We start from the raw sequence: 24,020 nt of genomic DNA, 5'->3' as shown, positions 1-24,020 counted from the left end.
GAAATAAAACTAAGAGAGTTACAAAATTAAATATTTGAGTAAGCCCACATTTTAGTAACTAGTCATGCATTTCTTAGGTGAATAATGATAATAACAAACATTTATTCAGTACTTATTACATACCAGGCACTGTACTAAGAGCGTCACATTCATTATCTCATTTAATCCTCACAAATATCATGTGATCCGTATTATTATCCCTGTTTTTCAGATTGAAAACTGGGGCTCAGAAAGGTTTAGTACCTTGTACAAAGCAGAGGTGCAATTCCAACCCAGGTCTCAGTGACTTCAAAGCCTTTGTCAAATGACAGTGCATCAGGATAGAAATTACCAGATAGACAGCATAAGTGCACTATACTGATGAGGTAGATGCAATAAGGTTCCTGCATTGCAGGTATTGAATAATGAATTATGGTCCCCTAGTTATGCCATGAGGTCACTGTTTCAAAAATGTAATCATAGAATCTGAGGGCCAGAAGAGCCCCAGAGGCTTTGTAACAATATTGGAATATGCTCAGACAGGAAAGGTAGAATATAAAATCATATCTATGTTGTGATTACAATCATGTGTAAGTAATTTATGTATATGGACTAGGATGGGTAGAGAACTTGGAAAAATGTATTACTAGTGTGAAGGGATTATAGGTTATTACATTTTCATGTTATATTTATGCAATAATTTTTTTCTTAAAAAATAACATTGACATTAGAGTTTTTCTGGTATATGGAAGTAAGATACTAATCCTAACATGAATGCTGATTTTGAGATGTGAAAATACCAGTGCTAGGATTAGGGATAGCTATCAAAACATCACTACAGCCTTTTGCATTTTTAGTGATGCATGCAAAAATTTGTCTTAGAAAGGGCCAGCCCCGTGGTGTAGTGATTAAGTTTGTGCACTCTGCTTCGGGGCTGGGGTTCACCGGTTGGGATCCCAGGCATGGACCTACACACTGCTCATCAAGCCATGCTGTGGCAGGAGTACCATATATAAAGTAGTGGAAGATGGGCACAGATGTTAGCTCTGGGCCAATCTTCCTCAGAAAAAGAGGAGGATTGGCAGCGGATGTTAGCTCAGGAATAATCTTCCTTGAAAAAAAAAGTTGTTTTAGAAAAATAAAATGTAGAAAGTGGCAAATTTAGCTATAGGACGCATAAGGCACAGAGGGTGGCGAGCAGGGGAGATAAGACGTAAGATGTAAATGCCACCCTTCAGCACAATCATCTCTTGTTTCAATTTTATTTTTATTTTGAAACAATCTCAACTACCAAAAATTTGCAAGCACTCTAAGAAGGATTCTTCTTTTGTGAATTATTTGAGAGTAAGTTGCCAATCTAATGCCCCATCACCTCTGGATACTTTAGTGAGTATTTCCTAGAAACAAGGACTTTCTCCTTCATAATCACAATATAAGCAACAAAATCAAGAAAATGACATTCATACATTACTATCACCTAATCTTCAAAGTGCATTTAAGTTTCACTAGTTATTTTGATAATGTCATTATAGCAAAAGCATCTAGTTTAGAATCATACATTGCATTTCGTTGTCATGTCGCTTTAGTCTCCTGGAACAATTCCTCAGTCTTTACTTGACTTTCATGACCTTGATACTTTTAAAGATTATAGGGCAGTTATTTTGTAAAATGTTCCTCCATTATCAGTGAGTTTGGCAAGAATATCACAGAAGTGTTATGTGTTCCTCTCATTGCGTTCTATCAACTGCCACATAATTTCTATTCATCCCTTTACTAGTGAGGTTAACTTGATCCCTTGATTATGGTAGTGACTTACTCCTTTTTCTTTTAATAATAATTCAAGTATTTTGAGGGGGAGAGATTTTGAGACTATTTAAATATGCCCTTTCACATCAAACTATTTATTTATATCAGAATAGACTCATGGTTTCCTAATTGATTGAGTGGGTTATAATCCTCAGTATGTCCTTAGAGAAGGAGAAGAGGAAGAGGTACATAGTATCTTGAAATCTTTTATATGTAGTATTTTAATCAAGTGTATATAGATTCTATTCCTACTGCCTCGAGTATTAAAATTCTCACTTATAGTCACTTCATTTCTTCTTCTCTTGTAAATTAGTTTCCAAAAGAGAGATAGAGAAAGATGACCAACAAGGAAAAATGGAACATTTCTTTATTCATTCATCCATTTAACAAATATTTAATGAGAGACTACTATGTATCAGGCATTCGATTCATGCTGTAACTTCAGTGTGTCTGGTTTGAGCCTCAAGCTGGGCTTCTCCTGCAGTGAATGGCCACTGATGGAAGGTGGGTGTAGACAGCAAGTCTTCTTATTACCATGTGGCCAGGCTCCCCAAAGTTGTTAACCTGGATTTCTCTCAGAAAATGGGATGTTTATAAACCAAACATTGGTATTTTCACATGGATCTCAAATTCAGGACTCATGTTAGGATTATGATCTTAACTTCCACATATGAGATATACTGTAACCACCAAGAGGGGCCTTCTACTCGCTGCAAAGACAAGCCAACAGTCCAGAGACAAGGTGGGAGGAGAAAAAGGGTCCTTTTATTACAGCTTGCTAGCAAGGGGGAAGATGGCAGACTAGTGTCCTAAAGAAATATCTTAAAACTACAAAATTTTGAAGCAGTTATATAGGGCAAATGGGCTGAAGGAGGGGGGGGGGGTTGGACTGTTGACCAGCTGGTGGTATAGTCCTTGAGACTCCAGATCATCCCTTCCTCTTGTCACCTGTGACAGATACCAGCAGAAGGCTTTTGCCCAGAGGTCATTACATCCCCGGGAAAACTTAGAGAACAGAGTTATTGCCTTATTGAAATAAGGTGGTCTACGTCTAAGCCAAGGCTACGAAAATAGCAGAGCATGCACATTTCTCACAAGCAAGTATGTACGTATCTAGGCTACGTGCAAACTAAAGTACTGCTGACAAGGCGGAGGGTAGGGGGTTGGGGTGGGATTTGTCTTGTGGATCAGGGTCACTTATAGTCCTAACGTGGTTCTCCTCTATAAGATGGCTTCCCTTATGCTAACCTATGTTAACCATTGGCTGTATTTATCTTAGCTATTCAGGCAGTGCTAACAATACCACCTTGACACAATGGTGACACAGAGCAGAGCTGTCTTTGTCATTTCACTACACTATTTTTCATAACCCTTCCTCCTACATTTGTTTTAAGAAAAACACCATCACATTTGGTCTCATTTCCAACATTCTAATAGAGGTCTATTCACAGTAGCATCCTTAATTTGTTGTACCTCATGCCTTCTCTTTTCTCTTTGTTGCCTCATTCCCTCCACGCTTTTTTTTTTTAGCTTGAGGAAGATTAGCCCTGAGCTAACATCTATGCCAGTCTTCCTCTATTTTTTTGTACATAGGACACCTCTACACCATGGTTGGTAAGTAGAATAGGTCCATGCCCAGGAGCTGAACCCATGAACCCAGGCCGCCGAAGCGGAGCACGCAGAACTTGAACCACTCAGCCATGGGACCAGGCTGAGTTCTTGTAAAAGCATATGGCACCTGGTAAATACTGAATGAATGTTACCTATTATTATAGATGACATTAGATGGTACAATCTTATTTGATTTTTGTACTAAAAACCTATTTCCAAATATAGTAAAAATATTTGTGATATACAATGGAAAATTCTCTACAACTAATATTCCTGACTAAACAAATAGTTTTTTCTTTTTTTTTGATAAAGATTGGCACCTGAGCTAACAACCGTTGCCAATCTTCTTTTTTTTCTTTCTGCTGCTTTTTCTCCACAAATCCCCCCAGTACATAGTTGTATATCCTAGTTGTGGGTCCTTGCAGTTGTGGCATGTGGGACGCCGCCTCAGCATGACCTGACTGACGAGTGGTGCCGTGTCCGCACCCAGGATCTGAACCAGCAAAACCCTGGGCCGCCGAAGCGGAGCGCACGTGAACTTAACCACTCGGCCACGGGGCCGGCCCCTAAACAAATCATTTTCAATGTTTTTTTAAATTGTCACTGCTAATATGCAAAAACTAAGCTCAAAATATGAACTTTTGTGTTGTAGTTAGCTAAAAATCCACCCACGGTTCTTTATTGTTCTATCTAAAATAGCAATTATTTTTCTTTTTTGTTATCCCCTCAGTCCTAATAATCCCCTGCAGAAAAGTCCATAAAGTTTAAATATTTAAAGATAAAAAGGTGAATGACTTATGGTTAGGAAGCTATAGAAACCTTTCTCCATCAGTTTGGTGATTGACCTAAAGGAGTTTACAGATATTCTGGTCAACACCCACCACTCTCCCAGTGAAATGTCACCATGAGGTAAGCCCTGCCCAGCCTCAGTGGATAACAAGGCAGGGAAAGGGTACCAACCCCAAGTGGTGAGAGGGGAAGCGTCAGCACTTCAGTAAAGGCCTGTGGAGTCCTGGAAACTCTGGGCTCTTTACATAGTGGTAGAATGTGACTAACCTGCAAAGTCTAGATTCTGCGGTTGCCATTTTAAGCAGGCAAAGTTACTCGTGGAAGGGAAAAATCTTTCCAAGAAAAATTTTTATAGAGAAAACAAACAGGAAAACAAAACAAAGCAAAACAACTAGCAGTCCAAGCTGTTGAGTTCAAGAAGAGTGAAATTCAGTGGACTAGGACATCAAATGGTCTGAGAGCTCAGAGGAGGAACTTGCTCAGAGTCAGAACTTTTGAACCAGTACTTTCTTGGTTAAAGTTACTCAGTTTTTTGAGGTGGTTTACTAGACCAGGGAAGGACAGGAGTGAATAGGCTAAGGAAATGTTCTACACTTTCCAAAGGAAATCTGCTAAACAATCATAGCCTTTCTCAGCCAGGTTTCCTTCCATGAGCCATGGAACACAGAAAAGGATTTGAGTGACTCCTTTCTCAGTTCTCCCAGAAACGGCACGTAACTAGTACCTTTCTAGCTGCAAGGAGGGAATTTAATTTATTTCCTGCAGTGGATACTTTAGGAGGGCTCCGTTCTCTCTGCGAACCTTGGGTGAAAAGGGCTGGAGGCACTATGAGCTAACCGATCCATGTGACAGAGCTGCAACATGGTACTACCATTTTTCTGGAACCCGAGACTAAAAACCATGGTCACCTTTGACCCTCCCTCCCTTTATCTTCTGTAGTTGATTTAATCTGTTAACACATTCCTGCTTTTTTACTTTCTTTAAAATGTTTGTGGTAATATCCTCTTTTCTCCATTTCCGCTGCCTCTACCACTCACGACTGAATTATTGTAACAGTCTATACACTCGTATAACTCAGCTTCTCAGAATCTCAGCTTCTCATGTACAAAATAAAGATAATCATAGTACCTACCTTATTGTATTATGGTGGGGATTGGATAAGATATTTTATGTTAAGTGCTTAGTATGGCACCTTACAAATAGAACTCAATACGTGTTAGCTAGCACTCTTGTTATCATAGACTCCTCCTGCCGTAGCCTCTTCCTGCCAATTCACCCTGTATTCTACCTCTACACAAATATTTCCAGAAAACATGTTACTCATCCCCTTAGGAATCTATCTTATCACATTCCTGCTTGGCTTTCCTTGTCCTCCTCAGCTGATTCCTTCATTTGCTCTTTGATCTATTAATTCTTTCTGGTTCAAACTCTAGACGTTGCTTCTACTTCCAAGTGTGTATCATTCAGCCACTCATTCAATGTGTTTACATTGCATCCCTATAATGGGCCAGGTATTGGAGATACAGTAGGAATTAAGGCAGAAGCACTGTCAACTCTCACAGAACTTACAGTTGGGAAAATAAATATACTAGTCATAAAATGCTCTTCGCCATGCTCCCATTTCCACATGTTCTGTTTGTTCCTAACCCAGCCCAACTGCTGTCTCCAACGTTCTGTCATACTTAGTACTACCCTACTTTACAGTTGTTCTATCTAATGTGGGTGCTACATGTCTTACCAACTAGATTCTAAACTCTTTGAGAGACTTCTGTAGTCTCTTAAGTGACAAATACATTAGAAGTTGAAAATGTACTTTTCAATGGAGACTGACTCGATTTTTTATAGGAACACATATGTCCTCTTCTGGATTCATATTTTGAAAATCTACATATCTTTAAAATTTGCAGACTAATGGGGGAAGAAGAACTTATATTTCTATCAATTAGAATGTGTATTCGTTTGGACCGAGAGCTCCTTAATTGATTACAACTGTTATTATTGCCTGTTAACAGAAGATTAAGATTCCACTAGTATTTGAGAAGCGTACATTATTTTGTATTTTTCATTCAGTATGTTTTATAGAACCAGAGAAATTTCCTAATTAAACTCTTTGTTCTGATTATTATTGCTGTGTAACATACCCCAAAACTTAGTGTTGTAAAGCACAATCATCTTGTGCTCACTATTTTGTGCCTCAGAGATTCAGGAAGGGCCCAGCTGGGCAGCTCTTCTTCGAGAGCCTTTCCTGCCGCTGTGCTCAGATATCAGCTGGGGTCAGTCATCTGAAGTGTGGGTAGAGCCTTAGACCCATTAGACTTTTATTCCCTGAGGACTTTCACTCCTGAGGTGAGACTTCAGCACGTCACTTTATTTCTCTGGGCCTTGTTTTCTGCTCAGGATGAAATAAAACCAATAAATCCCTTTGAGAGCTCTTTCAGCTCAAAAGTTCTGTGATTCTATGAAATGTAAGAATAATATTTGGTGATGAACAGATGAAAATCACTGTGCATAATTAAGATCATTCCACAGGCAGGAAATGTTACTAAATGAAGGGAAAACATAAGGATTAAAGTAATAAAGAAGTGAAATTTTTCGTTGTGAAACAGAAACATCTTGAATCAATGTTGCCACTAGAGGTCACTAGTGTACCATCTCGAAGAGAATAAATGCGATCAAGTCACCAGCAGTTCTGTATTAATGGCTGGCCCCTAAATGACATTCATGATGTCTTTTAGTTTTTTCTTAATATCTGCTGACAGTTGTCGGAGACATATGTTATGAAGAGGTGACGATCACTGTCACTCTAGGTGATGTTCCATGTGTGCCAAATGTTCTGTAAGTGTGAAGAGCCACCACTGGAACCATAAGGAAAATTACTTCTCTGGCTTTTCTGCCGTCTCACGGGGATGTGATAAGGGGCAGTGAGATAATTTGATAGAAAGTAATGTGAGCTCTGAGGTAAAAAGACACTGTGGAAATGCAGTGTCATCTTCTAATGCAGCACAGACGTGTCTGCTTTTTATGAGATAGAAAAAGTAAGGACCCGGAACAGAATATTCAATCATTCATTCAGCCGATATTTATGGACACACGTGTAGGCACTGTGCTTGGCAATGGGGCTACTTAATGAAGAAGATCAATTGGTGCCTCAAGGAATTTAAAGAATCAGGTAGAGGAGGTTTCTGTTCAGATAGAATTAGTGCTTACAGACCACCAGGCTGAGCAATTTTGCCTCAGATTTTCTTACTTCATCTTCCCAACAGATCTTTAGGACAAGCACTAAAATTCCCATTTCTGTAGATGGTCACTAGCAGCACACCAAGGGCCAGTGGATTTTTTAAGTTCATGACACTTTCCTGAGGTGATGTTAAGAGTAGACTGTACACCTTTTACATCAAATCCAAAACTGAACCACAGAGATACTTGCAAGAAAATGTTGAAATGCTGAGTTGGGTTGTGGCCAATGATGCCCGTTAGGAAAAAAATATTAAAATTTATTTTAACGTAAAACTCTTTGGGCCACAACTAGAAGGACCTGTAACTGAGATATACAACTATGTACTGGGGGGATGTGGGGAGATAAAGCAGAAAAAAAAAAAAAAGATTGGCAACAGTTGTTAGCTCAGGTGCCAATCTTTAAAAAAAATAAAATTGGATGGAAGAACCAATGCTCTGAGATTAATGCCCTAAAACATAGAGATCCATAGAGATCTCCTCTGACGAAACTTCTATGAGGAGATGGATTTCTCCTCATAGACTTCTGTTCTGGATGGACTCCAGAATACCTCTGAAGGCCATATCAATTTTCTCCCAAAATGAAAACTACATTATGTTTTCCCATAATCTGCTTCATGCAGTACATAAAGAAGAGATTATTTTATAAAAATTTAGTGGAAGATGTACCCAGCTGAAATGATTGATAATGGTAGACCCGTGTACAGAGGATCACAGAAACCCAAAATCATAAAAGCTGGAATGGAGGAGCTCACAGATAACTCACTCAGGAAAGCTTTCAGAACCCACGGCAGGCCCGTTGCCGAGGGCTGGATGGTCAGACCCTACCAAACCATCAAAGGTTTACTCTTAGACTTGGGGAACCATCCACTAAAACCCACTGATAGTGTTATTTGATAAATCCCTCAATGTTATTTTATACAATATTAGAGAAGCAGAATTAAGTCTATTCCAAGCCCTCATTTGAGGAAACGGGTCTACAGTAAAGTGAGTCATCCCCCACAGCCTTCCGGTCAATTTCAGATACTCAGATACTCTACAGTACCTAGCGCATAATGAACACTAAACTTTTAAACTAGTAAACATATGAAGAATTGAATGAACAAATATAAGTTGAGCCAGAACTGGGACCCAGGTTTCCTCTTTTTCAAACCAATGCTTGTTGCACTGTTGATAGATCAAGGTTTTCCAAACCAGTCACATGCATACCAACATCGAAAGTTTTGCCACACTAAATTAACCATTTAATTAGCATGATTTTTGAACTTAGCTTTGTTCTAAACAACATCTGCAAACTGAGAGTTAGTTGCATTATTCATACTTTTTGTAATACAATAAAATATATAACAATTTTTTAAAAGCTTATCATGTACAACCAGAGGTATAGGCACCAATCTTTGGGAAACACTGATTAGACAATATTTTGTCTAAAGCAAAGTAAGCATCAAGACTGCCTCATTTTCATTTTTGTCATAAAGTTCAAAGCTTGATTCCATGGAGTCCCTGAGGTCCTTCTGAATTCTCATTTGAGAAACACTAAAAATACACTGGTAATTTATTACATTTTTCTTTATAGAACAAATGAATGAAAATTACTCTGATCAAATTAGCCACCTATTGGTTGTTATCAGGAAATTATAATCTTGAGAAAAGTATACAGGAACTACTTAATTTACCAAATAGCAGTATAGTATACTAGTAAGTCTAGTTTGGAAATCAAGTTTCAACAAGTAGAACATATCCATTACACACCAAATTCAAGACAGCACTCATTCTCCAATGAATTCAATAACCTTTCAAGGGAAAAAAAAATAAGTAAAAAGGAAAATGTGAGCTCTTATTTAGGAATGTGATGAAACACATTTTGCAAATTCATGAGGAAACACACCTGGTTACACTTGAAAGTTTTCAAAATGCCTCCATTTAGCATATTTCACTTTAAAATATCCACAGTATGTTTAGAACCCTCTAATTACTTAAGACAATTTAGGAGTTTTTATATGCATGAGATGAGAGCCTGCCAGACTGGAACATCAAAATGATCTAGGAAGTTCTCCATTTTACTATTTATCATTTCTTCCTCACATAATACATTGCCTTGTAACAATAGTTTTCAATTTAGAGTTCCCCATTCTCTATGAAGAACATTTTAATTTTGTGCTTTTATTTAGATGGTTTATATTAATATATGCATATTCCAGGCCACATGAATGTTCATCTTATTATCAAATATTTCTATGCAATGTCAGTAGTTTCTACTTGTACTTGTGCGTTTTCCTTATTCAGAAGAAGGGAATTTTGTGGCTATTTTAAAACCAATTTTTTATTGAAAAATATAATGCAAATATGGAACACTGTATAAAGCAAACATATAGTAATGAACGTTCATTTCATGACTAGTTTGCCAAAATTTAAACTCCCTTTTTATATCAGCTTGGACATACTGTTCTTTTTTGTAACCTTTTTGTCATTTCAAGGATTTTTTTCTATTCATTCAAGGACACATCTTAATTATCAGCAACACTGTTTTATCCAATTTGCAACATTTTGTGAATAATATATTGCTTTGTAATGTTATGGCTATCTTTTTGTATGTTATCTTTTTTAGATAGTCTAAAGACCTGCTTTAAAGTTTGAACTATCTAACAAGATATGTTTGGTTCTGAAATTTTAAAAAGGAGAATGCTCTAAAATAGCTATATCCTACTTTTGGGCAATCATTTTCTTGCATTTTAAAAACAGCTTTATCATCCAAGGTTGCGTCCAAAATAAACCATAAGTTTTTTGCCTGTTTTTAAAAATATGTATTTTAAATGTCTTTTGGTCTACAGGTTTTCTTTCCATTCTTTTTTCCCCCAGTGCAATTAATTTATTAAAGAAAAGGGCTTTGCTTTTTGTTGGTGTTGTTTTGTTCCATAGCCAGATTTTGCTAAGTTTATCCAGATGGTAGGTTTAAAATATTTCTCTGTTCTCTGTATTTCCTGTTAAATTGCTAGTTTATGGGCTTGATCACATCAGCTTGCAATTTGCTATATTTTTTTGCAAGACCATTCCATAGGTAATGGCGCATTCTTCTTTCATAAATGCTACATGGCAGGTTCTCTTTGTGACGTTAGTGATGTTGGTGCTTACTGTCTAGATCAGCAGCCTTTTCCATTATACCACATCCCCAGAGTCTTTAGACATCATTTTCCTAATCACCCCCTCCCTTTGTGAAATCGTCTTTTGCCAAACTTGGAAAGCCATTATTTCTTCAAATATTTTTCAGTACCATACTCTTTTTTCCTTTCCTTGTGGGACTCTCATGACACAAATGCTAGATCTTTTTTGTTCTCCATTCCTGAGGGATTATTTTTCCAATCATTTTCTCCCCTGTTTTCAGGTTGGGTAATTTCTACTGGGGTATCTTCAAGTTCACTAACTCTCTCCTCTTTCATCTCCATCCTGCCATTGAGTCTTTTAATCATTTTTAAATGTATAGTTCAGTATGACCTATAGTTTGTTTAGAAGTGTGTAGTTTAATCTCCAACTATTTGGGTTTTTACAAATATCTTTTTGTTATTGATTCTTGGTTTAATTCCCTTGTGGGCAGAGAAAATATTTTGTTATAAATTCAGTCACTTAGAATTTGCTGAGGTTGTTTTATGATAGAATATGATAGGATATGGTCCATTTTGGTGAATATTCCATGTGTGTTTGAAAAGAAGGCAAGTTCTCTAGTTATTGGGTGGAATGTTTTACAAATGTCAATTAAGACAAATTAGTTGATAGAATTGTTCGGGTCTTCTATGGCAATAGTTTCCAAATTTTCCTGCTCTCTGTTGAAATCACCGTGTATCTTCCAAAGATATTAATAGAGATTGTGATTTAATGTCTGGGGTGTATCCTGTTCTTTGGAATTATTCAGAGATTCCCAGGTGATTCTAACGTGCAGGCAAGCTTAGGACCTGGGTTCTGTATCCTTACTGATTTTCTGTAAATTGTTTTACGAATTACAGAGAGGGGAATGACAAACTTTCCAACTCTGGCTGTGGGTTAGTTTCTCATTTCACTTCTATCAGTTTTTGCTTCAGTGCTATTTTGTGGCACTGTTAGGATTTTGCATCTTCCTAATGAACTGACCCCTTTATCTTGTTTTCATATGCATTTCCCTGATTACTAGTGAAGGCAAACGTTTAAAAATCTTGCTGGTCATTTAGTTTTCCTCTTCTGTGAGTTGTCTATTTATGTTATTTGAACTTTTTTCATCTTGAATTGTCACAATTCTTTATATTTTTAGAGCTTTACTATATTCTCCCTGCATGTAGCTTGTTTTTAACTTGATTTAAAATGTCTTCTCTTTTGTTTCTAAAACTTGTAAATCTTCTGTTTATAAAACAATTAAAATTTAAAATCTTTTCCTTAATGAATGGTGCTATTTTGTCTGGTTTAACAAATTCTTCCCTACAGTGATGTCATAAAGACATCGGTTTTTTCTAAAAATTTAGGGTTTTGTTTTTTGCTTTTCACATTTACTTCATTTGGAATTTAGTTTTATTATGATGTGAGATCAGAATCTAATTTCATATTTTTTATACAAATAGGAAATTTAAAACCACCATAGTTTGACTTTTCTATAGCCAATTAACAAAGTTATTGTGCCAATTACACTCTCAATGTAATGAATAATAGTTCTTTCCCACAACGTCACCAGCACTTATTCCTTACCCAGACACCTTTATGGTATATCAACTTCCAGGTACTGGTACTCTCCTTTCTAATTTTCCTCTTGTCTGTTCTTGGGTCAATACCACATTTTTAAAAGTTGCTTTTAAAATAGAATTATTATATGATTTAGCAGTTCCCCTTCAGGATATATATCCAAAAGAATTGAAAGCAGAGTTTCAAAGAGATATTTGCACACACTGTGTTCCTAGCAGCATTCATTATAGCTAAAAGGTGGAAGCAACCCAAGTGTCCATTGATGGATGAATGGCTAAACAAAATCTGGTATATACATAAAGTGGAATAATATTCAGCCTTAAAAAGGAAGGAAATTCTGACACATGCTACAACATGGATTAAACTTGAGGATATTATGCTAAGTGAAGCAAGTTAGCTACAAAAAGATATACTGTATGATTCCACTTACGTGAGGTATCTAAAGTAGTCAGATTGATAGAGACAGAAAGAATGGTGGTTGCCAACGGCTGAGGGTAGAGGTAAATGGGGAATTGTTGTTTCATGGGTATAGAGTTTCAGTTTTGCAAGATGAAGAGTTCTGGAGATTGGCTGCACAACAATGTAAATGTACTTAACACTACTGAACAGTACACTTCAAGATGGTTAAGACGATAAATCTTTTTTATGTCTATTTTACCCTATTTAAAACAAACAAAAAAATGTTTTTCTAGCAAAAAAACGTTGCTTTTAAAAGTTCTCTTAGTCTTTGGTGTTCTGCATTCACCACGATGTGTCCAGGTGTGGAATTTTTTACTTCAATCATGCTCAAGAATAAGTCCTTCTTGAATCTGAGAAGTCGAATATTCCACAATTCTGAAAAGTTCTTAGTTATTACTCTTTGAATACTGCCCATATCCATTCTCTCGTCTCTCTTTTTGACACTCCTATTAGATTTATATTGGATCTTTCTTTCATTTATTTAGCTCCTGCAATGCATTGTAGTAAATTTCCTCAAGTTGTGTATTGTAGTTACCAGCCAAATGTACAGTTCTCAAACACTGAATGGAAGATTTTTTAAAATGCATTCTTTAAAAAGATTAAGGCTTTATGTCAGCAAACTGTGCCCGAAGTCAAAAGTGAAGAAACAAGTAGACATAAGGTTCATCTCTACAACTCAGAAGAATGTGCCAAAGCCAAAACAATAAGGTGTTACTATGTTGTACTCAACCAATATCAAAAACAAGCAGGATTCTGTTTTGTATCAAGCCCGATTACATTATATCCGAAAGCCTGGCAACATAGCATTTCACACTGCGTGTGTGACCTTGAGCAAGACATTTATCTTAAGCTGCAGTTTCTTTCTGTGGGTTTCTGTGAGGATCAAATGGGATAAGGTGAGCGAAAGCGCTATATATCAAAGTACTATTAAGGTATTTTCTCAATTCTAAAATATTACTAAACGCTCAGGTGCACCATGGATTTAATAGTTTGGGGAGGATGCAGAGAGGAACAATCCACTAGAGGTACATTTATGGCTTTCCGATTTGAGAAATTAAAAAATATGGAAAAGTATGCTTTTACAATTGAGGAACCGCAGTATGGCAATGGCTTTCTTTCTCAATGTCCGTAAATGCCCTCTTCTTGAATTTGAATGATTTCTCTCGCCCCCAGCGTTTGGTTTTGCTAACCTCCCTCCTGACAGCTGTCAGAATTTCCACAGTAAATTTCTGACCCCAATTTTCTGGGTCCTGTGAGACTGAGGAGCTGCTTCGCTCGGACTGGCTTTTACGCGCTTCCAGTAGCTTCTGCACTGTCATGGGCTGTTGCTCTTCCCGGACCCGCCCACAAGGATCTCAATCCTCATTGGACGCCAATGTCCTTTTGTTAGGGCAAAAGGTGGATCCCGGAGCTTTGACAGAGGACGATTGGGGCGTCGGGCAGCTCATGCGCAGGCGTGCCTTCTTGAGAGGGGATTGGCGGGCGACTGGGCGGGACTCCCTTCCCGGCGCACGCTCTGTGGGCGGACAGGGCGGAGCTATCGGCGTCCGTTGGTCCAAGTGTCCCGGCCTGAGGCATCCTCCCGAACCCTCCCCCTCCCGGCGCCTCGAACGGCAGGTGAGGCCGTCTTGAGCCGCGGAGGGCCTGGCCCCAGGCGACTGGAGTTGGGGCCTCGGTACCGCCGAGGGCCTGGAGGGCGGGGCGGGCTGGATGCGGCCCGGGGCACCGGGGCTCCGGGAGAGCGGCCCCGGGCCTGGGCGTTTGGTGGGCGGCTGAGGCCTGCTCCCTGCAGAACCCCTGCGCAACCTCTTTTTCTCATCGTCTCCTCGTTATTGCGCCCGGAGGGTCCCGCGGCTCCTGACTCGGACATCCTCCACCTCCTCCCGCTTCTCCTGGGCCGAAGGCCGCTGTCCAGCCCCGCGCCCTGAGATGGGACTGCGGGAGGGGCGTTGGGGTAGGCTGGGACCTGGCTCGCCCGGACTTGCCCGTGGCTGCTCTGCCCAGAGCCCGGGAGATGGGGGGATTGGACGCCGAGGCGGGAAGGGAGGCGAGTGAGCGGTAAAATGAGGGCTGGCGACATCCAGGCGCTGAAAGCAGCTCCCGGGTTAGTTTCCTCATGGGCTTCTCTCAAGGGTCCTGCTGAACAAGTTTTGGGGAGTTAAGATTGGAAAGGAGAAAGAGGATACATTCCTGAAAGGCAGGACTTTTGTTATACAGTTTTCACCGATTCCAGTACTATGACGTAACAATGTTAAGGATGCTATGCTATGCTCCCAACACTGTTATCTGTACCTGAGAATCCAGAGCTATGCCTGTATATTCTGTGCCTGTACTCATCGATTGACATTACATCGATTAACTCATTACAGCTAACCACTCTGGGGATCTAGCTTCTGTTCAAAGCCTCATTTGGCCAAACAGTTCCTTAATCTTTTGGAATTTGAAACTGGATATGTCTAACCAGAACAGATCAGAACTTGAACGGAGCTAAAACCAACCATGTTGAAAGCTGATGCAGCTTTAAGGGAATGAAATTTATCCTCAGTTGCTTAGTTAGTAGAAATATCAAAGGAATTTGACATTAAGGGTTGCAAAATGTTTAGCAAACTTAGAGCCATTTTAAAGTTTCTTCCATTGTATGATGGAAAAAACTAAAGTTAGACCTGGGTTCAAATTCTTGGTACAAACATTGGCTGTGAAATTTAAGGCAAGGTACATATTCTTTCTGAGATAGTGTCTACATCTGTAAATTGCAACGTCCTTCTGTTGATTTCTGAACTAATATATGTAAAACATTTAGGATATTAATGGACAGTGACATCATTTCAGTAGTCTTACCAGTTCACTAGTAAGTGGATGACACGATGAAAATGACTTTCAGATGCAGAAAAGTTGGGTGGTTGAGGTTAGACAGATATCAGGAAAATGTCTCAAAATCTCAGGTCTCAGGTGTGAGCCTACCTGTGGTTGCATGGTAGAAAAAACTAGACTGGGACATTGGCTGTAGTCTTGGCTCTGTAGTTAAAACTACTGGGATCTTGAGTAAGCCGTTATCATCTTTGGCCTTGGTTTGTTTATTTGTAAAATAAGGCAGCTGGACCAGATGGTTTTTCTAAAATTCTTTTCCTGGCCTGAATTAGAGCTAAAACGGGGAGAAGATAATAGCTAACATTATTGAATACCTACTATGTACTAGGTATGTTGCAAACAGATCATATATATATCAACTCATTAAATTCTCACAACAAAACTATGGCGTACATGCTGTTCTCATCCTCATTTTACAGATGAGGAAACCGAGGCTGAGACATTAACCTTGCCCAAGGTTCGAGAGCTTATAAATAGCAGAGCTAGGATTTGAATCCAGGTAATCTAAATTCTTGTTCTTAATCACTGTGCTTAAACTGCTTCTTGAGAGAAGGATGTTGTACCATTCGGGATAGTACAAAAGAAGGTAGAGAGAAATTTGGTAAAATGATAGTCTTTGGTCACAGTTAGGTGTGTGGGCATGGAAAGTGGGTCTGTCCTAATGCTTGCCACACTTCCTGGTCCTTGTTCTCTCCATACCTTCTGCTTCCTGGACTTAAATTATCAAAATTCTAGATTTTCTTCCACTGACCAAGACTAGATGAAGGTAGGCGTCAAAATTTACTGTGATTTTTGAGAAAAGTTTTTGAGATTTGACCTAGGCTTAGGTGAGAGTTGAAGAATCTTAGAGAACCATATCCATTTCGGAGCTAAGGCAGATTTAGGATAAACAGAACAGCCTTAGCACCCCACATTCATTTCAGCGTCCCTGTACTTGAGGTACTTTGGTCTAGGTTCTCTCTCTTTTCATGGCAGATTTGCATTTATGTGTAGGAGCAGGAGTTGAAAATGAACTCTTAAGAGCACATCTGATATGGAATTTGATTGATATGATAGCAACTATAGATTGAAAAAAAGGATTTTATAGTTAAACAACTCAGTCTTGTATTGAGTACATATTATGACATAGTACCGTGCTAATGTAGACATGAAGTTTGAAGATTGGTCCTATTTTGAAAGAAAATAAAATCCATGGTTAAAATACTTCGATATAAAGAGCTCAACAAACCTTTTAATCCCATACATGAAATAAATCAGTTTATTACTCTAAATTTACTGAAAGACTTTGAATATATACAAGAGTAGCGATTTGAGGCCAGTCTAGTTAATCACATCACAATAAGAGGAAATTGCTATGTGTCTCTTTTGTTGCTGTGCAGAGGCGGCCGGTAATGCTCTGGTCTGCTTTATTAAAGAGCAGTGCCCTTTTGCACAGGGCTGCCATGTATGCTTGGGCAGGTTCTGCACTGTGCAACCCTCAGGGTGCACTCTTTCCAAGACCATGATGTGAGTGGTGCTCTCGGGTTGTGTGGTATATCCTGTTGCACTGTCCTCGTGCCTGGCTTTTGTGCTCTTGCCTCCACTCCCATCTTGAAGGTGTTTTTCTAAGAGTAATTTTTCCTCTATTAAAGCCCCCTCCATCCTGTTTTTCTGTGTTTTTTTCCTTCATTTTTTCAGATGAAGTCAAACTTGATAAGCCATGCATAGATTTTCTATTGTTTGGGTTACAGTGGCCAAAACTTCAGAAACTGGCTTCTTTTTCTTTACCTTCTACGCTAGTCAGTCTGGTTTTGTAGAAGACTTTTTGGTTTAATTTTAGTATTAGACTGAAACATAAGCAAAAAGACGTATACCCCATCCCTGTACTATATCTGATTTCAAAATCAGGTGCATTGATTTCATGATTATCTGTTGCTTTGGCTTGTCTATCTTATAACTCTACAATTTTGTTTCAGCTGTATTCTCAAAAACACTAAATACTGGAAATTTGAAGCACTTTTTATATATTATTTAGCAGGAGAAGTAGCCAAGTTTCAGTCTGCTATTGCTCAGTACTCCCATGATCACTTACTTTTGCTTTTGGCTGTTGCCTCTGTCATCCCTCTCAGACCTTCTTTAACCAGAACAGTGGATGAAATGGTGTGAAAAGTGCTCTTTTCTCAGGGAAGTGCCAAATAAAGTTTTCACTGCTAACACTCTTCCTTTTCAATTATAAAGAGACACGTTGATGGAATGGAGAGAGTAATTTTTGAAGTATGGTCTTCACGTACTACAATAGGTTGAATAACTTAAAAACTTTTGAAAAGATTTTTAGTAATCAGCCTACTTGAATTTATATAGATGTACTAATATACATATACTTTCTCTGAAATACAAAGAACTGGAAAATTAAAACCATGTGAAAAAGATGTGAGGGAGAGCAGCTTTAATGCTGGATAAGTGGGAAAATGCTAGAAGACTTGGAGTAGATTGATTAAGCATTAAGTTAATTTTATACCACTTATAAGTAGTTAATTCTTTAATAATGCTATGTAAAGGAGGTTTAATATCTTTCAGTTTTAGACTAATGAGTGATCTTTTGAGGGGTGGTTTAAACTGAGCATTCTGTTTCCAGGATTGTAGTAGTATCTGAAGTGTTACACAACTAACTAAAGCTGTGAGGAAATGTACAACACGCTGATAACGCTTGATGGTGATTCTAGTTCTAGTATGTAGATTTCCTTATTCAATAGGTTTGGGTCCCACTGTTTAGCATATGGAGGCATAAGAACGCCTTGGGTATAGTCTGTGCTCAGTGAATACTTGTTGAAAGAGTAACATTGACAGGTCTAAACTGCTTCTGTGAGTAGATTGGTTAACAAATCTGTTTTCAGTAATAATCTGGTAGCTTTATTTAATAAATTTTGAGCACATTAAATGTACAATGAATGTTAGCAGTAGAGCAGAACATGTTTCACAGGAATTTTGTGCTCTAACATTTTGGAGCCTTTTATACAGACAATAAAATGTTAATATTTATATACGTATTTACATCCCAGTTAATCTGTTTTAATCATAACCAAGAGGTGACAAGTGGACATTTTTCATTTATTCCATGTTAGTGTTTCAGATACCTGGTATTTTTCTTTTGAACTTTATGTATTAAAAAGTATTACACAGTAAATGTAAAACAATACCTTAATAAGTATTTTTAAATAGATTTGTCTTCATCCCTACCACAATCCCTAATATGAGTTTTTTCCATTTTGCTGTGTTTTATTTATCCATACTTATGTATACTTTACATAATTTTCATCATCCATGTGATTATAGTCATCACAGTTATTTTTAATAGTCACTCGATTAGAAACTGCAACTATAATTAACCAGACAGACTCTAAATAAACAGTTTATATTGTTTCCATTTTAGTGGGTTATAAATAGGTTGAAGTGAAGATTTTTTATGTATATAATTTTTTCCTCCTTTGTAATTTTCCATAGGCCAAATTTCCAAGACTAAAATTAGTTACTAAAAAATATTTAAATGTTTTTATGAATCTCGTTTATTACCATACTGCTTTCCAAAAAGATTACATATTTAAAATTTGTGTCCAATATTTGGTATTTGTTTTTCCATAACTTTGCTAGCATTAATCATAGTCTTTTAAAAAATAATAAATGTAAGTGGTGTTTTACTGTGTATTTTTTTGATTACCATGAAAGTCATCATTTCCTCGTGTTTAGTTAATACTTGTCTTTGTAAACTATTTGTCCATATCCTTTGCATATTTACCCATTGAGTATTTACTTTAGTCGTAGAAACAGTAAAGCATGTGCAAAGGGTCCTACTGGGCCACATAATTTTCTTTTGAAAAACAAGCTTATATTTTATTACTGTATGTGTTTTTGTTTCTTTTTCTTATTGCAGACCATTCATCAAGGATTTTCTGTCCAAGGCCCAAAAGTTTGTTACCCAAGATGATGAATGCTGACATGGATGGTATGTTCTTTATTTCCCTTTTTTCATGTTCCTGGTTTTGTGAATATTAAGCACAAAATATTTTGTGCTTTATTAAGAATGGAAAGACAGAAAAGCAATAATTAGAAGATGTGGATCTTGGCTCATTTACTTATTTATATCCCATCTAGTTCTAGAAGGGATTTAAGGCAGCTTTCATTCCTTAACTGTGAGATGTTGCAACACATTTTCTCTTCACCTTGGTGTCCTTATCTGCAGTATGGGGATGTGAGTTTTTACTTCACAGGGCTCTTGTGTAAGTAAGATGATGAATGTAAGACAGTTTGCAGATCAAGCGCTACACTACACAAATGGTACCTAATGCTAATTAACAGTAAATTCAAACCTTTTTATTACAGCAGTTGATGCTGAAAATCAGGTGGAACTGGAGGAAAAAACACGACTTATTAATCAAGTGTTGGAACTCCAACATACACTTGAAGGTTAGCTTGCATTTTGTAGTTTTCTTGAATAACATCCAATTAATTAAAACTGTAAGTATTTACGTTGCTAAATTTTGTGTGTGCAGTTTTAAAAAGTATAAACTTTAAAGTCCATTTCATTAGGGTTTTTTTTCCCCTCCTGCCTGTAGCTTTGGCTGGTGATTTTAAAGAGCAGCTAGGCTCCAATAAGGAAGTCAAATCGTGTTCTTATGCTTCCTTCTTTAAGGTCTCACAGAATGCTATTCGTACATGAGAGCCCCTTTTAAGCCCCCGTATTGTGTTAGGAAGTCCACTTTAATAAAGCTCATACCAAAGAACAATGCATTAGCCTCTGAGAGTAAAAGAGATTGATCTGAGTTTTTTCATTTTCTAAATGTCTTGCATAAAATTAATACTACCACTGAAACATCTTTTGGTTTTCATTGAAATTAAGAGGTTATGTTTTTTGCTTTTTGACACCAGAGTGTCATGTCACTCCAGTGGCTTCCCATTTCACAGTTACAAAAACCAGGTTACTCTCTGGAAGTCGACTACTTCCCTTTGACCTTTCAGAGTGACGTCACACGCACCATCTCATACATTCCCCCTCAGACACTCCGACCTCCTTGCTGTCTGTCAGCATGCTTCCACTCCAGGTCGTAGCAGTTGCTGTTCTCCTCTGCTTCAGCTGTTTTCCCTTAGTTACTTATCTAGATGGCGCATTCTCTCACTTCTTTTTGGTCTCTGGTTAGATTCCCTTTATCAAAATGGCTCTGACTATTCTGTATAAAAGGACAACTTCCCTTTTGCTTCCTGTGACCCTTCCCTTTCTTGCTTTTTCTCCTGACCCTCACTCCAAGCCCCTAAATGCACGTGTGCCCACGTGCACATTAGAATGTCAACTCTGTAAGGACAGGCACCTTTCTTGTTTGCTACTGTTGCCTCTGGAACAGTGCCTGGCTCTTACAAGGCATCCAGTACTTAATTGTTAAATGAATTAATGGAGGTAATGTTTTATTTGATCATTAAGAACTGTGTCTTTTGACTTTCACGCTAATGTAGAAATACAAAATGATCAATTGCTTAGAAACTGTCTATATCCAGTATATGAATTCAGTTGTGTTCACCTACCGCATTTTCGTAAGCATTTCTAGTGAACACATTATGGTTTTACGTTGATAAGACATGAAACAAGATTCACATTTTAAAAACAAAGTCCATATTTTTTTTAAATAACCATTTTAAGAATTAACTACTCTACATAAATGCTATTTACAAAGCATAAATATTTCACATTTAGTCCAATGTGAAATCTCTCTTTAGGAATTTTCAGTAAATTTTCAGTTTACTTTGCTTACCTTAACTTCTAAAGTAATCTGAATTTAAAAACAGAAAATTTAAGGATTGTGTATCTCTTTAATGAATGAATCTTAATAAGCGTTTTATAATATGGAGTCATTGCCACCATTTTATTGATAATAGGCTTTTTTATTTTTAATATAGATCTTTCTGCAAGAGTAGATGCAGTTAAGGAAGAAAATCTGAAGCTAAAATCAGAAAACCAAGTTCTTGGACAATATATAGAAAACCTCATGTCAGCTTCTAGCGTTTTTCAAACAACTGACACAAAAAGCAAAAGAAAATAAGGGATTGATATCCCTTCTGTTTTATGGAATTGCTGCTGATCTTTTTTTCTTTAAACTTGGATAGATTCCAAAAGTTATAGTTCTTTTGTTTATGGCTTCATTGAATATTTATGAAGATAATGTCAGATCTAGGCAAAATTAAGAGCATTAACAGAGGACTTCCATGAGTTTGTGTATTATGTTAGTCTATGAAAACGTGCAAATGTATTGTAGAGACTTTATAATTAGAAATGCACATATTTACGAAACTTGAAAATGTTTTATTGAATTTGCATTGATTTATAGGTTTAGCACTGTCTTTTATTATAGGCATAGTACGAGATACAAGGAAATAACCACCATGTTGTGAAAAAGTGACCAAAATCATGTACTAAATGCACAGCTTTATGTACCCTGTCCACCGTCGTGTGCCTCTTCTCCATTTGCTTCTTCCCATTTTCCTTCCTCTAGGGAAAAAATTGGTTTCACGTTTGTAAAAGTGATTTCACTAGTTAATCACCTTTGAGAGTAACCTGAACTCTAATAGTTGAAACTTAACCAAAATAAGATACTTTCTCAGTTAGGCCTTGTTGTTATATTTAGTCATAAGATAGGGTTGCTGGTTTCTCTTTAATCAGTTGAAAACAGAGGCTATAAAAATGATTTTTCTTTGAAATTGCATTGTCAAATTGGGAAGATTTGATGTTAAAAACTTCCCTTTGCACAAAATAACTCACTTGGTATCTGAAAAGATGAGTTCTGGTTGTGTGTGTGTTTGACATAGAAAATTTTGAGAAAAATACAAGTAGGATGGAAAAAGTACTTGGTAAGTAGTAGTAACGAACTCAAAATATTTTTACTCCAGAGACATGTTCTCTCCAGCACAGACAGATCTTTTGGGGAACATAGATGAAAGTGGAGTAAGTTTGACTAACCTGATCTAAACCACATCTAGGATAGTTACAGAAAGTTTGACTAACCTGGTCTAAACCACATCTAGGATAGTTACAGAAAGTTTGACTAACCTGGTCTAAACCACATCTAGGATAGTTACAGAAAGTTTGACTAACCTGATCTAAACCACATCTAGGATAGTTACAGAAAGTTTGACTAACCTGGTCTAAACCACATCTAGGATAGTTACAGAAAGTTTGACTAACCTGATCTAAACCACATCTAGGATAGTTACAGAAAGTTTGACTAACCTGATCTAAACCACATCTAGGGTAGTTACAGAAAGTTTGGTCTCGAGGTTTATTTGCAGGATCTAGCAGATCAACTTTTGCAAAGTCCTGTACGAGTGTATTAGTATCAGAATCATGAATAAATGGGAGAGTTTTACATGTACACTAATTGATACTTTCTCAGTGTTTTCTCTACTTCTCCCAGAATTTTTTGTAAACCCAACTAGTTGATTTGCAGAGTTTTAGTCATTCTTCAACAATTTTTAAAAATTTAGTTTGTAGACTCCATTTGGTAAGGAAATTAGTATCATAAGTGTAATGTTAAAATGTTAAATAGAAAAAGAGATCCACTAATATAGCTTATGGTTATTAGATTTGGGCTACTTTTAATCATGGAATAATAATGTTTGTATTGGTGTAAGATTCGATGACTTTAGCTGTATGAATAGTCATACTGCAAACATTTTGCATCCCTTTTGTGACCTTACATTTAAAATTGTGTTGCAATTATGCTTTGCTGTTTAATAAAATGCTATTTCAGAGATTGTGTTTTGATATTGTTGGCTAAGTAATCAGGGTGTGTGTATATATAGTGGTGTAGCAGCATATCCAGGGTTATTCAAAGTGAAGGATAAGTAGCATATCTTATTACTGGATGTTTAGGGGAATACTAGTTTTATTAAAACAAATGTTACAGGATATTATACATTAATTTTAAAAATAAAAGAATTCAAACAAGGATCCAAGATTGCAAGGGGAAAGGTGGGTTGTACTTTTTAGGTTACACTAAGCTCTGGAAACAAGAGATGCAGTGATAAAGAATATAAAATAATATAAAAGTTTCCCTCCCAACTAAAAGTTATGGGGTGAGCACTGCAAGCTAGCAGGCTTTGTTCCACATAATCATTCAGGGACTTGAGGATGGCTTTGCCATTTTCAACCGTGGCTTCCAAGTCACTCTAATTATCATTATTCTCATTTGCAGGAAAAGTACATGGAGAACATATGCAAGGTTTTAAGTGTTGGGCCTGCCTAGAAATGGCTCATAGGTTTTCTCACGTTCCAGCGGTGTGGAGACTTAGTTACATCTAGATGCAAGAGGAGCTGAGAAATGTAGTCCCTGGCTGGAAGGCATATTCCAGCTACAACTTTATTAATATGGAAGCAGAGGATTTTGGTGGCAACTAGCAGCCTCAGTTGCAGTCCTCTTCTCTTGCTATTAAATATCTGTGTACAACCTTCTTCACACACAGAACATACTCAACCCCTCCTCATCCCATTACTGATTCAGCTGAACATCCAGGATCTCTATCAAGGTCCATCAGTTGTAGATGTGGCTTCTAAT

The 24,020-nt window shown here is 37.4% G+C and overlaps 1 protein-coding gene across 7 annotated transcripts in view; it reads left to right on the top strand.

Annotated features, from left to right (window-relative positions):
* SCOC (short coiled-coil protein) overlaps positions 1–23,217 on the top strand; it is a 34,244-nt gene extending 11,027 nt beyond the window's left edge. Inside the window, exons 1-5 of one of the 7 annotated variants that reach the window (XM_070258682.1) lie at positions 14,061–14,196; positions 15,867–15,946; positions 19,355–19,426; positions 19,804–19,887; positions 21,370–23,217. In XM_070258682.1, coding sequence (XP_070114783.1) covers positions 19,405–19,426; positions 19,804–19,887; positions 21,370–21,512 — 249 coding nt within the window. In that variant the 5' untranslated portion in view covers positions 14,061–14,196; positions 15,867–15,946; positions 19,355–19,404 and the 3' untranslated portion in view covers positions 21,513–23,217. The other 6 variants (XM_070258686.1, XM_070258689.1, XM_003364512.5 and 3 more) reach the window with 6 other exon arrangements.
* Positions 23,218–24,020: the final 803 nt, after the last annotated feature.

Source organism: Equus caballus, chromosome 2 (genome assembly GCF_041296265.1).
Source record: "Equus caballus isolate H_3958 breed thoroughbred chromosome 2, TB-T2T, whole genome shotgun sequence".
Lineage (NCBI taxonomy): Eukaryota > Metazoa > Chordata > Mammalia > Perissodactyla > Equidae > Equus > Equus caballus.
This window is presented reverse-complemented; position numbering and strand designations above follow the sequence as displayed.